Below are 17,278 nucleotides of genomic sequence, written 5' to 3'. Positions count from 1 at the left end.
ATTCAATCTTATTAAATCTCTGAAGTTCCTAAAAAGAGGATTGTGACTCCACCAAAGATGAAGGCTTTGTTTTTTATGCTGTTTGTTTTGCAGCTTTTGTTTTCTACTTACGACAATCTACTAATCAAAACTCAATGTTATAAGAGGGAAGAGATGGAGGAGGAGAGAACTCACAGGAAGAGGAGAAGAGAGTCATATTATAATTTATCAAGATAAATAATACCACCTCAGGTTTTATAACAAATAAAACCATGCTTAATAGTAATGATAGAGCACTTGGATTTGTTATTGTTGCTGTTGTAAAGAGCTTAGAAGCACTTGGATGTTTTAATTATGGCTCCAGAGGAAATTATTAACAGAACAAAATTTTCTCTTGATTTTTAATTTTAATTTTTCCTGAGATGACACTGATTTTCTCAGAAATACTTAAGAATTCTAAAATAAAAGGTCAAAATGCCTTCCTCAGGACAAGCCCATTCTCTTCCTAATGATTCTTCTGGATCCCCAGTCAATGAAATCATCAGAACACAACAGTGTTTGTTCTGGGATAGACTTTTTGATTTCTCATTCCAAGACAAAGAAAGACTGAAAAGTCCAAACCAAGAAATTTTTCTCCAAAACAAATTCTGTATTGTTTGAATGATCCTCTTAGCTGCGTGAAAATGCTTGATGGAGTTACTTTTAACTGGGGACAGAACATTCATTCTGAAAAGTGTTCAGATCCTAATTTTATAATGAGTAGAAATATGTACTGTTGATGAAAGACTATGCCAACCTCAGTATCCCTGTCAACACTTAGGTGCAGGATCATCAGCACACAATCAATTTTATGGTTTTCAGGAATTAAAGTCTTCTAGTTGCAGTGAAGTCTCGACTGTGGATCACCTATACCAATGCTACATGACTCAAGGTGCTTGACAACATTTAGATATAGATACTTTTTGCCCATGTCCAATGTTTCTTTATAAATAATGAGCCTGGATGATACTAAATGGATTCTATTGCTTTTATTGATTATTACTTTTATTAAACAATGTTAGCCATGTAGAATGATTAAAAAACAACTAATAATCTTTGAATATGTACATCCTATTAACTGATATAAACTGATCCAGTATTTCATTATAGCAGTGAGTTTTCAGGTTGCACAAGATAAGTAATTTATATTCCAAATACAACAATCACTTCTGTGTTTATCATCCAGTTCAATTCACAGATTGCTACTACATAGCTGCATGTACTTATAGAATTTTAGCCAACACAAAAACCAATACAAATAGGAGGTATGCTCAGTCTAAGGGTTAGTGGGGCACTAGAGGTGGGTGTCGGCGATGGGTATTCTCCGGAGCTCTACGATCTGGGAGTCGGTCAAGGTGCCTCCCTCCTGGCTGCCTTGGCCAGATTCATTGTCACTGACACTGAGACCAGCACCTGCAGCAGAAACAGAATAAACACAAGACCCCAAAGTATTAGTGCAGTGAATTCTTAAGGATCAAGTTACAGTATTCCAAACATGTTTGTCTATTATATTAGTGAAATATGAGCTATACATTTAGAATAGATATTATCAATACCTAACAATTATGGAACGATATTTTACATTTCCTTTGGTAGTTTTTTTAAAGTAGAAATTAATTTCTAAAGACATACATTTTGGGTTCTCACTCTTTGTTGGTTAGTTTCCACATGTTGGACAGGTGTAACCTACTACCAAAAACAGCATTTGTCAATCGAGGGCTTATCAAAACAGAAAATCAGGCAGGTTATTAGACTTTTTCAGCAAGGGGGTAGGATTTGCTGTTACAAAACATATAACCTCCTACCCCACGTGTACTGAGTCTAGTAGGTCCGTCACTGAGATTCAGTGTTAGGCAGTGATCTGAGAACACCTGGAGTCGTATCAGATGACACTGGCTCTGAATGATTCAGGTCTGATCTCAAGATAAAATTAATTGCGTAACACAGTGTCAAACCGGATCCATACAGGGATCCCACGATGCTCACTGCTGTTAACTGCAGACAGCGCCCAGAATCTCTGTTTTGAGGAAGCTTCACTGTTCGTTACTTTTTCACAACTCAGAATTCAGAAAACTTAAAACTATGCTAGAGTGACATCTTGTTTTCTTCTGCAGTAATGTGCAGAGGAACACATAAACTCTTATGCTCACTCCTGTTGTGTGTGTGTGTGTGTGTGTGTGAGAGAGAGAGAGAGAGAGAGAGAACGTGGATGTGGTCACAGGGCCCGCAAGATGAATCACCAGAGGTTACAGCTCCCAGCTCCTCCCACTCTGCCGGCCACTAGACTCTACAAACAGGAGGAAAATGAAAAACCCGTTGCCTGGGCAGCTGAGACTTCCCTTTCTGTCTGAGCCTGAGAAAGGGCGATTCTGCAGAGTTGGCAGCTATGGGAAGATGCTGAATTAGTTTCATTTTAGCCTATTTGGAGATGCAAGCTGGAGCCCACTAACGACCTCCTTCTAGCCAAGCCCTCCCTCTTCTGGGCCACTGCCCTTCAACATCCTCTCTGTTAAAGGCTGCTGTTGCAAATCCATTTTTTCCCTTTGCTTCTGTGACACAAAACTTGCCCATCTCAACCTCTGATCTGCTGGCTCTTTCCAGAGCTCTTCGGCTTTTTCTTGCATCTCCTCCTGCTGTCTCGCCCCTGGGAGCCTTGTCTTCAGCCCTGCCTCAAGGCCTACAGAATCTGTTCCACCCTTGACTGAGCTCCAGCCTAAAATCTCACTAGTATTTATTTCCAAGCTCAGGACACAGAGCCACTGGTCACTCCCTTTTCACACCACATAACACCATCCCTGGCGCCTCTGCTTGGGATTCCCCTCTCATTTCTCAACCCTTTAATCTGTCTGTCCCCATTCTTCCTACAAATATCTACTCAGATACCACCTCTCCTACCCATGGAAACATGGTCATTCTCTTTTAACAACTCCAACTGCCCCAGTGGATTGTCTTTCCTGTCTTCCTATTTCCCAGCTCACAGGACAGTGCCCAGTACACTGTGGGTGTTCAGTAAATGTTTGTTGAATGTATTAACAAACTATGCTCTGTATCCTAGTGTGTGAAAATGCCTCTTCCATCCTGGCACTCATTTTGTTCCTCTGGTCCATTGTGCATGCCACTGCCCTTTCCTTCTCAAGAGCAAATATCAGTTCCTATTGCCAGTTGCATCAAAACACCCCGTGATCTGGCTCTACCCTACCGAATAGATGTATTCCAACCTGTGCCCATTGGAGAGATTTCTCTGACACTGATCAGGTCTCCTGACTGGTCCTGGATGTACCATGTTAATTCCAGCCTGCGTGTCTTCCTGTCAATCCATCAAGGCCCATCTCCACACCCTTTTACAGACACTTCTTTTACCATTTCTTCAAAACAGGGAGCTGGAGGATGTAGTATTTGAAAAGAAAAGTCCTTATATCTGACAAAATTATTAATTGCATCCCTTTTACTCTCTCAAATGGCCCTGGTTTGGATGATAAATTTAATCATACTCCTATATAAAATATAGTATTTGTGAAGTTGTGAAGCAAAGGTTTAACAAACACCTGTGAACTCTTTCCTCAGGTTAAGAACTAGAATATTTCCAATGACAATGTTTTTCTAAAAACTTAGTAAGTTGCTAAAATTTAAAAATTAAATGCATTTAACATTTAAAAAAAATCAGATTTCTGGTTTCTCTTGAAAAACAAGCAAACAAACAAAACCAGGCAACACTGGGCCTGCATTTCTGCATTGTAAAAACAAAAAAAGAGCAAAAACTTGGACCAGGTGCTCCCCTCCGGTTTTCACCCAGCCCTCTTGAATCTCTACGATATTTGCCTGGTCCCTGAAGGTAATGTTTGCATCTACCTCTAGGCCTTAAAAGGACAACGGGCCTATGGTCTCTGCCAGGAGAACAGGGGAACAATACAATTTGCAAGAACCTCAGTGAATAGGTAAGATAGTGGCCGCTCCATAAGGAGAAGGCGAGTGAGGCCCCGAGCCCTGTAGTAGCAGATCCAGGCAGGGACGGGCTCAAGGGCTAAGTAACAGAGTTGTCTGATATGGAGCAACTAGGGAGAAACAGAGAGGACCCCACCATCAGCCCTGGGGCAGAGTGGGGTTGACTGATTTAACTAGTACCAACTCCCCATGAGTTCAGCCTCTGCCAGCTCTACATCTCACTAGGGATGCCATAATAAAGCATTTGGTGACCATGGAGACAAAGCGCACTAGAAAGACAAGTTCTGTACTGAGAGCATGCTGAGCTTGCGTAGCAGCCCAAGGCTCTGAGAGATGCAAGCAAGTCCTAGACCCAGCCCCCTCTTGAGTCACTGCATCTGCCTGACCTGCCTCATCCTCCTTCCCAATTTCTTCCCTGTTCAAAGAAACGCACAAATACCCAAATGCTGAGACTCGGAAAGGGCAGATACTACACATAAGTATCACATTGCACGCAAGTATAACATGGTGGAACGGGGAGCACAGACCAGGGCTCCCATCTCTTTGCAATTCTTTATATGGTCTCAAAGGGTACTTTGCAGTGAGTATCCTGACTTTCTGAAAGGTATTTTCATGCTTGAATTTTAAGCCAGAAATTCAAGAAAATTCAAGCCAAAAATTCAACCGTGATAACGGTGACTCTTTCCTTTTGGGCAGAATACGCAATCGCAAAGGAACTAAAAGTAATAATTTATTAATACATTCATCATGGGCCTCCCCTTTTCTCCACATTTTAACATGCTTTGGTTAGGAAAAGGGTGCTTATTAGTCCTGTTTCACAGGTGCAGGGACTGCAAGAGAATCAGAGGTGTTCCTCGAGTTGCCCACATCACACGGCAGGGAAGTTCAAAGAAAGAAGATACCAACTTGGCTCTGATCCCAAATGTAGGGTGTTTTCTTCTACATCATATTGCTTCTTTGCTGGCAGTTCTAATCCTGTTACTTCCTTATCCTCAAGGTTTCAAGTGTTCAACTTTGTCTACAGAATAAGTTTTCAGCTCTTCCCAACTCCCACTAGCCCCGGCACCATCCTACCTCCCTCAACAGCCACGGCACAGCGAACACCATGTGTTACAGAACATATGATGAACATTTAAAATTGTTTTTAAGCATAGCCATGCATTGAACCCAACAAATAATTCATACCATGTACTGAACCTAAACTCTGCTATATACTATGATAGATAGATGCTTTCTGTAGACAATCTGCGAGCCTCATGAACGCTTACAAGCTGATTATAATAAGCCTTATTTGGTAGGTGAGGAAATGGAAAGGCGGAGTCCCATGGTGAAGTCACCCAGTCAGTAGGTTGCAGGACTGGGACACCAGTGCAGGGATACTCTGACCCTCTGGTCCGTTCTTAGTTTATGGCCTTTTACAACGTGACAATGACATAAGGGTCATACTCCTTCTTTTTCTTAGAAAAAAAATTCAAAGTTCCACTTTTCCACTTTGATTCCTTCCTAGCTTTGTTTAGCACACTGGGCTTCAGAAGTTCTTGAAGTTAAACAAGTCATCGTGTTTGCTGTGATGTCTCTCAAAGAGAAATTTATGGATGAGTTCTTTGAAGAGTTTGAGTATTCGGGGCCTTGATTCTGAATGTTTTCATTTGTGTCCAAGGACTTCTAATTTATTTTCTTCTAACTGAAAAATAAATCATTTCTAGGTTTCTGATAGGGAAATGTTCACCATGACATTTGTGTCATTGGCCTGAGGTAAAACCAGGAAGCCAAGGGACAGGGGGTGGTGGGGAATCAGGTTGTCACTCTGGGAGAAGCGCCTGTGAAGAAAGACCCTGTTTCTGAGCCCAGTATGCTCCAAGCTGGACATTTTGAGGAATCTTGTCAGCTTTGGATCAACATTTTAATAAAAATGCCAATATCAAGACACTTCTTGTTAGGAATGTATTTAGCAAATAAGAGTGCATTCCCTTCATCCTGCCCTCATCCTCCGTGTAGACTGAGTCTCTGTTCTAGTTAGCTGGGTACCTTCTTTTCCCTAAAACAGAGGCTGTCCCAGGATGACTGTTCTCATTCTCCTAAAGTCCTGGTTGGAGACACTGACAATACATTAGACAGTTCTATTAAAAAAAAACAAAACAAAACTAATAATAGCCATGACACCACTAGTCTAGAACTGAGTGTCTCATTTGCCTGTGGAAAGGCTAATGCACTTCAGGAACAATTAATTTAAGGGCATTATGTCCTCTTTTTTTCATAGTGAAATGTGGATTTCTCATAGAAAGACAAATTATTGGGCCAGGCGCGGTGGCTCACACCTGTAATCCTAGCACTCTGGGAGGCCGAGGCGGGTGGATTGCTCAAGGCCAGGAGTTTGAGACCAGCCTGAGCAAGAGCGAGACCCTGTCTCTACTAAAAATAGAAAGAAATTATCTGGCCAACTAAAATATATACAGAAAAAATTAGCCGGGCATGGTGGCGCATGCCTGTAGTCCCAGCTACTCGGGAGGCTGAGGCAGTAGGATTGCTTAAGCCCAGGAGTTTGAGGTTGCTGTGAGCTAGGCTGATGCCACGGCACTCACTCTAGCCAGGGCAACAAAGTGACACTCTGTCTCAAAAGAAAAAAAAAAAAAAAGACAAATTATTTTTAAAAAATTAAAAATATCAATAGTGTTTTCATTTTCTTTTTAAAAACAATTCAATATGGTTAAAGCTCAGATGGAAAAAGAAGTCCATGACGGGCTTTGAGGCCAGGGCTTCTATTTAAAGTCAAACTATTTTAATATATTTGCCTTTAAGATAATTTGAAAGTATGCAAAAAAGGGTACACTAACACATGGGTCTCAACAACATTGTCTTGCTCACTTCAGAATTCAATTGTAGCTGCTAAACATGAACTTGGAGCCTGCTGACACCTTTGTTTTCTAATTTGGAAAGTGGGTACCTGAGCTTTCCCTCTTAGAGGCCTAGTCTTTCTCACAGTTAACGTAAGAAAGAGAATGTCTTTGCTAGTTAGTGTGTTAGGTCTCCTGCTTGGTTCTTAGAGCAATGGCATTCTGACGCTAAATTCCCTCTGCTACATCCAGTAAAGGCATCCTACCTACTGACTTAATGTGAGTATTCTAGCGTGTGCTTGCAGATCTCAACAGTATTCCTAGTTGAAAGACGATGTGTTCTAAGAGAGATTCACAGGGCACAGGAAATGGTATCAAGGCTATTGAAAAGGCCTACTTAAGTCAGTCCCCCTTCCTGAAACCAATCCATCCATCCATCTATCCATCTATCCTACATGGAGCATTAACTGAGATAGCCAGCACTGTTACATCTCCAGAGTTACTGAGATGAATCCTAATCTCATAAGCTTTGGCCCAGGACTGTGCCTAATTCTTATTTCAACATATGCATCTGGCCACCCTTTCTGCTGCTAAGAGAAATTTGTGCTTAGATGGATCACACTTCCTACTCTTGTAACCTACCTGCTTACTTGTGACTTAGTAACCTCTGTCTTGACTATTATATATATTCTCTGACACATATTTTAGTACAGGAATTAGGGGAAGGGAAGTACATAGGACAAACTTGATTAACAGGTGGTATAATTCAAAAAGGACAAACAAATCTCTTCCCATCTGATCCTACTATAGTGCCTGAAGTCCCAAATAAAGGATGCATTTTTTTTCCCACCTTGAACATTTTGGTCCTTAAGAGTTTTCTATTAAAATATAAAAAGCACAGTAAAAGCTTTTATCTTGCATCTGTGTTTATAGAATACTTTATTATGAACCATTCTAAAGCTAAGAAAGGAGAAGGTTAAAAAGAATGGCTGTTGAAGGCTAAAGGCCCATTTTTGCCTTAAATGTTCAATGTTCTCTGAGGTCAGACGCAGATCTAAGGAAAGGCTGGGAGGCCTGCCAGAAAGCCCGGAACACAGGGAGACATCGATGGCAGACTAGTAATCTCAAGTGGAAAGTTCTCAGGTATCCTATTGAAACTGTTAATTGAGAATAAGAAAATCTTTGCAATGTAGGATTTTTGAGGTAGAAGGGAAAATAGGAGTTTGTTAACCCAGTTATTATAGGTGAGAAAATGTGGTTAATGATTTGGCTATAGTCAGTGCTAAATCTGGGAGCTGCCTGTCCCACCTCATATTCTTACCTTACACGTTGTTCCAGGTCAGTGCCTCCGGGGTACCAAAAGCACCGGAAGCAGAAGGCTGCAAGCTGGGTTTCCTTTAACCTGTGGTACATGATGCCTTTTCAAGGAGCACAGGGTATGACGGGGAGGCTAGCTTTAAGGGAATACCTTCCTAGATCTTTAACTTCCATATGCATTCTTCTGATGAGAGTCATTTTCCTTTTTGATAATCATTTATCAAAACACTTAATGTTTTTGTTATTCATGTTGATTTGTTGAACCATAGAGTAATAATAATTGTAATAACAGTATAAAAGAAATTTTGGACTCTTTAGAGTCTCATGGTCACAGAAAATATTTAAGTTTAAATTTATAAACATGTTTTGTTGGAGACAAGTATGAGTAGGTGAAGATTAAATGAATTTCAAGCATAAAATATTTTACAGGAGGATAAAATTCTGTAGAGAAAGTGGAATGGAAATATAAGTTCAAGGAGAAAAGAGAACAATGTAAAATTTCCAACTGTAAAAGAAAAGCCTGTTCATATATTTTTAAAATGAATAACAGTGGTTATCAAATTGCTAAAGTATTGAGTTTAGTTTAAGGATTAGTTTAAAAGAATAACATTTTTATTTAAAAATATCAAAATTTATAATATAGTGAAAATGACACTATTTGAGACTATTTAAATTTATTATGAAAAACTTGAGATTTTTATTTAAATACATGCAAAGGACTACTACATAGCTTTTGAAAATTGTTTAGGGGTTCAAATAAAAAAGACTTGGAAGACCCACTGTTCTTAGTACATGACTTGGAGAGGCCCATAGTGAAGGTGGCTCTCAGAGCAAGGTTTGCAAGCTCAAATGGCACAGAGGCCAGGGAGGCTTGGATGAACCAGTGACATGGGTCTAGTCAGGGTATTGGACAAACTGAACAACTCATGTCTGAAGGGCAGCCGGTACTCTGTTCCAAACAAATCAAGTCTGCTGTGCTAGGCTTCAAGTGCTTTGTTGTTAGATTTTTCTAGAAATTCTAGATTTTTATGGGATATCTCTAAATTTTCAATATTGGCTCCAAAATGTAAAAATGTTATGTGCGTCAAACAAAGCACCTTATTGGGCTGCATCTGGCCTGTGGGTCAACTGTAAGTGCTATGGATGGAATGGCATGTGGACTGCTCCTTTATTTGACCACATTCTATGATGGAAAATGTCCAGGGGGTGGTGCTTGATTATTATAGTACTTTTTCTAAAAATATAGGGAGCCAATGTTAGAGATTGTTATTTTGGTCTTTTAAAGTATTTATTTCCTAATGAGTTTAGGGAACTCTAAAGAATGCTAAACTAAATCTATAAGTAAGCAAGTCATTCCACACATTCCTAAACTGAATGCATTTAATAGTTGTTATATATATACTATACAGATCTAATTTAATTATCCTCCAACAATTCATTTTATGTTTCCAGTGCTATAACATCAACAACCGATGACACTAGTACTGAGAACATAAAATACCCTGAGAATTATTTGCAGTCTGAAAGCCCCTTTCCAGCTCTGGCTCTAAGGAGTGTTTTATGCAGCTGATCATTCCCCCCTGACTGAAACTCTCTACCCTGTTTAGTTTTCTTTCTGAACTTACTACAGTTTCTCTGTGGGACCCTCTTCTAATACCCTCTTGAAACATAGCCATTATCTAGGATGTTCTTGTTTCCCTTCCCTCTGCTCCCCTCCCTTCCTTCTCTCTTTTCTCTTCTTCTCTTCTCTCTCCCTTCATTTTCCCGGATCAAACATACTCATCCCCGTGGCTTCAATTACCATCTCTGTGCTGACGCATTTCAAATCGTTACCTCCCACCTTAGTCCCTCACCCAAGATCCAAACCTGAATATTTAGGAGCTACCAGGCCTAATGTCCAAATCTGAACTCATCAATTCCCCCTGCAAACAAATAAACAAACGCATGTTCTATACACTATTCCTTCCTTCCGTCATCCTGGTGAGCAGCAGGAGCTTTTGCCAATTGTCCTCTTGCTCTCGATTCTTCCTCAGCGTTGCTCCTATGTTTACCTTCTCATTTTTATTTCCACTCTCCATATTTGAGGCCTTACCCTCAATCTTTCAAACCACTGTAATAACCTCCCAGCCTTTCTGATCTTGCTTCTAAATTTCTTCTTCACACTTCCGTAAGAATTATCTTGCCTCAAAAATCAATGGGACATATCCTCTCTTCAGAAACCTCCATGGTTCACTCTGTAAAAATCCCACTCCTTACCATGACATCCAAACAACATTTTAATATCATGCAAAATATCAGCAAATGTTCTGCTCTCCCACAATGCATCTATCGCTGTTCCGGAAACAGCAGGTTAAATTAAAGAAAGTGGATTTCCTTGCTCTGAGACTTTTTAGAGCTGCTAAAATGCCAATATGAATAGTGAATCTCTGTAATTTTCCGAATATATTTGGTCAGGGGATCCTCCCCTTGAGGAATGACTGGGAACCACCGATTACTGACGATGCAGGTAAACTACCTGTCAGGCCTTCCTCCTGCTGCCCCAGCAAGACTGCAGTGCTGGTTCTCCCCAAACAGGCCATACACCGTTAAGCCTCTGGGCTTGGGCTAATTCTATTCCCTCAGTCTATAATGTCCTTTCCTTCATTCTTTACCTGTTGAAAACCTATACATTCTTCAAGAATCAACAGAGAGGTTTTTTTCCTCCCTTGATCTCCTCAGTAATTTATTATAACTCTTCCCATTACTTATTTTATTCATATGTCATGTTTGTGTGAATGTCTGTTCCTCCCAGCAAACTCAAGTTTCATTGTTTCCTCCATCCATGCATTAATTCATTATTCAACAATATCTACCAAAGGTTTATTAAACACTAAGCATTATTCTGAATGTAAGATTGAGTTCATATTCATTTCAGCAGATTTGCCATACCTAATAAAGTACTTGCGAGGCTGTATGGCATATTGGCTGAGAGCACAGACTCAGGAGCCAGGAGGCCTTGAGTTGCTTCGTGCCACCACCATTTCTTCACAATGTGATCTTGGGCAAGTGGTAAAACATGAAATATGAAAGTGTGACTTTATTCCTAGAAATTTTGGAGTAATCCTTAAGATACAACATAAAGTGTTTACTTTATAATGATCGAAAATTGTTTTAGCAAAGCAATATGCTTTATAGCCAGACAAGCTGTGATACAGTAAAATGCACTTTTGAATAAATATTTCAATAACTTCATTTGGGCATGGACATATCTTCTTGTGTAGATATCTAGAAATGAAAAGCTCTCCGGAATTTTTATAACAGTGATAGTTCAAAGTCCTTCTGAGGAAAAAAAAATTTTTTAAACTGCATATTTGACTTGAAAACAAGTAAAATTACTTTGTGGTTATCTTTTTTTTTTTCCAGCATATTACAGGGGTACAAATGTTTACGTTACATATGTTGCCTTTGCCTCACCCGAGTCAGAGCTTCACGCGTGTCCATCCCCCAGACAGTGCACACCGCATCCATAGGTGTGTATATACCCATCACCTCCACCCCCTTCCCACCTGCCCAACACCTGATGAATGTTACTACTATATGTGCACTTAAGTGTCGATCAGTCAATACCAATTTGATGGTGAGTACATGTTGTGCTTGTTTTTCCATTCTCCTGATTACTTAGTAGAATGGGCTCCAGCTCTATCCAGGATAATACAGGAGGTGCTAGATCACCATTGTTTTTTGTGGCTAAGTAGAATTCCATGTTCTGCCACGAGCCTACTGGAATTGATAAACAAATGCAGCAAAGTCTCAGGTTACAAAATCAATGTACAGAAATCAGTAGCATTCTTATGTGCCAACAGTCAAACTGAGAACCAAATCAAAGACTAAATACCCTTCATGATAGCAACAAAGAAATAAAACACCTAGGAATATATTTATTTAACTAAGGAGGTAAAAGACCTCTACAGGGAGAACTACAAAACACTGAGGAAGGAAATAGCAGAGGACATAAACAGGTTGAAAAGCATATCATGCACATGGGTCGGTAGACTCAACATTATTAAAATGTCCATACTACCCAAAGTGATCTATAGACTCAAAGAAATCCCTATTAAAATAATATCATTTTTTTACAGATCTAGAAAAAAAAATTCTGCACTTTATATGGAACCAGAGAAGACCCCATAGAGCAAAAGCAATCTTAAGCAAAAAGAACAAATTGGGAGATATCAATTTACCAGACTTCAAGCTGTGGTTATCTTTTAATGTTCAAAATAGCATTTATGACAAATAAAATATGCACTGTATACTATGAATGTAGATATCATTTACACACACTAGAAAGAATGATATCCATTAACTGTTTCCCCCGGGGGTATGTGACCTTCAATCAGGGAGTTACATGGTTTTTTATGTGCCTTAGCATATTTCCAGCATCATATGCTGCTGAACTAAGGCCTTTAGGACTGTATTCCTCTCATTTTGGGTCACAAATTGAGTGAGACTAAATATAGAGGAAGGGTCAGTGAAATATTGTATGTGATGGCACTTTGGAAATTATAAAACTGTACAATGTTCATTATGTTGCCTTTGAAAGTTTTTGCTTCAAAGATACTCCATTTGAAGGGCCCTTTGGCAGGTCAGAGGCAAAACTCCCTCAGTGATATCCCTACCAACTCTCTTGTAATGAACTGGTCTTAATAGTATCTCGGTGTTCTAGCAAGATTCCAGGACAGGAATATTTACATTTGGTTAGATTGTGCCTTCTTATTAAAAGCAAATTGTAAATTATTTTTAGGTTGTGTTATATTTGGTGCCAAGAACAAAATATCCTTGAGTTTGGCTGAGATTGGGAATGGGTCATAAGAATTAGGATGTGTTAAGGGCGACTGATTGTACTTCTGCAACTTCATGGGAAGAAGATATAAACTGTAGCACAGCAAGAGTGCCTACTTGTAATGTGGACTGTGGGTGCATACGTACCAGTTTTTAATGCAAATATCAAGTCATCAAACTCCTGGGACTCCTCATCAGCTATCAGCGACCCCTGGCCGTATCCACCAGAGGAAGGGAAGGTGGCGCCATTTTGTGGACTTGGCTTCAAATCAGGGCTGGCCTGACTGGCTTGTTGGAAGGATGCTCGCTCCCAGTCAGGTGGCACCTTTTTGGGTTGGGGTAGGAGGAAAAGGAAATCATAGTATGAATGCATACACATGCATGATGAAATCCATATGAATAATTTATCTTCACATTTCATTACAAAGACTAGGAAATGAATGTTGAATTGTTTTTAAATTAAGACCTTTAATTTTATCTTTGTTTCTTCGAAAATTATGTCGCTCTCTGAGCCAATCTAATCTGGTGATTCTAAAGAATTTATTTATTATAATTACTGTAGATTTCTATGCTGTCATGTGTGGGGATGGAAAACTATTCTTTTTTTAACCCAGTGAATACATTTTATTGTTTGGTAAGATGTGTGCAAATAAAACTGTTACAAAAAAATATAAGAACTGAAGAAGAATCCTCCTAATCCTTAATCTAAAATACTACCTGGAATTTTAAATATAGTAGGTATGTATAACGACATACTAAATTGAAAAAATACTTTCATAGCATTGTAAATCCCTCCTTATTTTTGATTGATTAAAAAGATAGTTCTTGCCTGAAACAATTGTATGTATTCACTTCCCTCTGAGTTGCTGGTAAACAACTCCTTAATCCTTCCTTTCCTATGCCTTTCCTTCTCCGCATGGTTTTTAAGAATGTGTCTGACAGTCCTCACTGACAGCTGAATCAAGGCCAATTCCAAGCCTCTGAGGAATGCAGAGCACACTTTAGGCTTTGGCATTGTGCAACGCCCCAAATGAACACTCAAGTAGGGGCTCAGGCCCAGTAATTGAACCGTTACAGCTGCTGTCTACCACTATAAGGTTTTCTGAGAGGGAGCAAAGACATCTCACACTGAGAAAAGTGACCTAAGGGCTTTGGAAATAAACTTGAGAGGAGAAGATGAAACCTGAAGAAATTTCACTAAGTAGAATATCTAGACCACCACTGTCCAATACAACTTTCTGTGATGATACAAATGTTTTATATCTGTGTTCTACCAAACACATGTGGCTGCTGAGTACTTAAAATGTAGCCAGGGTGAGTGATAAACCGAATCTTTAATGTTACTTAAGTTCAGTTAGTTTAAATTTAAATAGCCACATGTAGCTAATGGTTATTGCATTGGACCTAAACAAATGCTAGATTAGGTAGAAATTCAAAACACAATTTTTTAAAGATTCATTTCTGAATTGATGATCCTAAAAATATCCCTGTTTCTACAGGTAACTTTTGTGATAAAATAATTCAGTTTTAAGAACTTTTGGGATATAGAAATGTTATTTCCGAACATTTAAGGGCACTAAAGAAATATCCCAATTTTTAAATATTGTACTTGAATTTATTTGTCTTATAACTGAAATTTTGTACGTTTGACCAAAATTCCTCAGCCCCTGACAACCACCTTTCTACTCTCTTTTGCCCATTATCAGTTAATAAACCATTATATTAAATTGTACCTCTCCAAATAAAAAATACCTATAGTACTTGATTTGTGATCTTTTACCTTAATTTTAATCTGACATAAATAAAGTTACTTTCTATATTCTCAGGAAGGACAAGGAAATCTCTTTGGGCAGGTAGGTTATCTATCTGTCTGTTGTCTACCTATCTATAAACTATTGCCTTTTCATACAAATGTACCTTGATTTCCTGCCATTTTTCAGGATGCAAACACAAATATCGTTCCCCTTGGTTTCTTAATACAGAGAGGGGCAATATAAGCTCATAAAAAATGGTAGTCAAGCACATCTCAGGCACTGCAGAAATTGTCAGGGTCCTCAGTTACCATCTCTTTCTGGCCAAATGTATTCAGGGATGTTTAAAAATCTCAGCCATGGCCCCAGTGCTAGGGGCAGCATTACTGACAAGTTGGTGGCAATGTGATTCATACACAGGAAATCAAAATGATGTGGACAGAATGTAGAGAGCAGTGGGAGGTCGATTTTACAGAGGAAATCCTGGCTAGATTTTCCAGTAGTGCTGCAGAAACACTCTTCTGAACTTTTGTTCTAAAATATTTGCTGGTATTTAAATTGAAAGGAGTTTCAACTTATTTTCTTTTCACTGAGTGTTTGCTGGGATTGAAGTAGTGAGTTGGGATGGGTGAAGGAGAAAGCTGTGAAAGTATTTTTAGGAGGAATAGTATTTTAAAAACCATTTCTTAGGCAGATCCAGCCACTGCCATGTCAAATTAGGAAGATTTTGAAAAAAGAGATGTCAAATTATACTCTCTGATTTCTCAATACAAACAGCTGGTAAGTATAGCTCACAGTGCAGGGAAGAAAAAGAGTTAGAAACAGGTATGATACTACTCAGTAAGGAGATCAGTTATGATAAATCAGAAGATGTCAGTGTGTAAAGTCACCTAATGTCATGTATCTTGCACTTTTTTTTTTTTTTTTTTTGAGACAGAGTCCTGCTTTGTTGCCCAGGCTAGAGTGAGTGCTGTGGCGTTAGCCTAGCTCACAGCAACCACAAACTCCTGGGCTCAAGCAATCCTCCTGCCTCAGCCTCCCAAGTAGCTGGGACTACAGGCGTGTGCCACCATGCCCGGCTAATATTTTCTATATATTTTTAGTTATCCAGCTAATTTCTTTCTATTTTTAGTAGAGACAGGGGTCTCACTCCTGCTCAGGCTGGTCTCGAACTCCTGACCTCAAGTGATCCTCCTGCCTCAGCCTCCCAGAGTGCTAGGATTACAGGTGTGAGCCACCGTGCCTGGCCGATCTTGCACTCTTTATGAGATGGAGAGGCTGTCAATGAGAGAGAGACAGAGACAGAGAGAGGCAGGGCAAAGGCAGGTACCTCCTCCATAGCACTGATAAGATTCTGGGTGGACTTGCTGATTTCCCCTCCAGCAGGAGGCATTCCGCTCCCGGGCGTGAAAAAGGCTGTGCTGGGTCCTGGATGTCCATTCATTTCCACTGTGTAGCTGGCCTTCATAGGGCAGCACATCTGGTTGTGCAAAATGAAATAAACCACAAAAACGTAAAGTCCCTGCAAAAGAAGAACACCAGCACGTCAAAGGAAGTCCTGCTACCGTAGTCGAAGATAAACATGGTTGTAACCGTAGCTGATTTTCTACAAGTGTTCTCCAAATTCTACAGACAGCTGAGAATTACAGAACATGTTAGGAGTCTAGCAAGAGACCAAGGCAAATTTCAAATGTCATATAAAATTTGTTGGTCAATGTCATTTAGGAAAACTGACCTCTCAGTAGCAAATCATTTTTTTTCTTGGTTAAATCTTAAGTAACTCTGAAATCTAGGCTTACTAAAACATGAATACAGAATTGCAGAAGTATATCTGATTAGCTGCGTATATTTTGTTTTAGAAAGCAAACCTCTTGCTTTCAATTACTATCTCATTTATTCTCATTTTTTTTTCCTTAGCAAAATGGTTGAAGTGAGGCACTAATGCTCCATTCATGGTGTAAATTTCTGGAAGGGCAGCATTAACCAAGCCACTTGATTTCATTTATGTATCTCCCCTACTTGTCTCTTTTGGAAATAGAATCACTGGGTAGGGCCTCAGAGGAATTCTGTGGATTGCTTAATATTTGGCATGCCTTGCTTCTCAGTAAATGTTACATAAGAACAATAAAGCTATCTTGTGTATTCTTAAAAGTGCTGCTGGCCCTTTAAATTCCTTTGCAACCTAGTCAAACTCTTGACAATTGCTCTGCTTCCATCACAGATAGCAACTCAAAATCTGCATTTGTGTTTTGGACATTGCCTACACTGGCTCTCATTTATGATTTCTACAAGGGATCTACTGTATACTTCTTCTGGTGCTTCTATAAAGCTTGGTAATTTTGACCTTTCTACTCAGCCAATAAACCATGTTAAATTGTGCCTTTTGTATCTGTTTATCCTGGTGTTTAAGTTTTGGTAGAAAATAAGAATCTCAATTAAATACTTACAAAAATTCTTAATCCACAAAAATAAAAGACACTTAGCTTATTAAAAAAGAAACACAACTAAGTATCTTCATTTTGGGAAATTTGTATTCTCCCACAGTTCCTAACATTTCTAGGAGAATAGAAGCAATAATATATTTGTGGGCCTGAAACT

At 39.3% G+C, this 17,278-nt stretch overlaps 1 protein-coding gene across 1 annotated transcript in view; it reads right to left on the bottom strand.

Annotated features, from left to right (window-relative positions):
- Positions 1-994: 994 nt before the first annotated feature.
- Positions 995-17,278, bottom strand: part of ADGRV1 (adhesion G protein-coupled receptor V1) — a 498,644-nt gene continuing 482,360 nt past the window's right edge. Inside the window, exons 88-90 of the mRNA XM_045565724.1 lie at positions 16,011-16,202; positions 13,077-13,254; positions 995-1,431 (exon numbers count right to left, since the gene is read on the bottom strand). Coding sequence (XP_045421680.1) covers positions 1,313-1,431; positions 13,077-13,254; positions 16,011-16,202 — 489 coding nt within the window. The 3' untranslated portion in view covers positions 995-1,312. The remainder of the gene's footprint in view (positions 1,432-13,076; positions 13,255-16,010; positions 16,203-17,278) is intronic.

Source organism: Lemur catta, chromosome 12 (genome assembly GCF_020740605.2).
Source record: "Lemur catta isolate mLemCat1 chromosome 12, mLemCat1.pri, whole genome shotgun sequence".
Lineage (NCBI taxonomy): Eukaryota > Metazoa > Chordata > Mammalia > Primates > Lemuridae > Lemur > Lemur catta.
The sequence above is the reverse complement of the archived record's forward strand: the minus strand, read 5'-3'. Positions and strand labels throughout refer to the sequence as shown.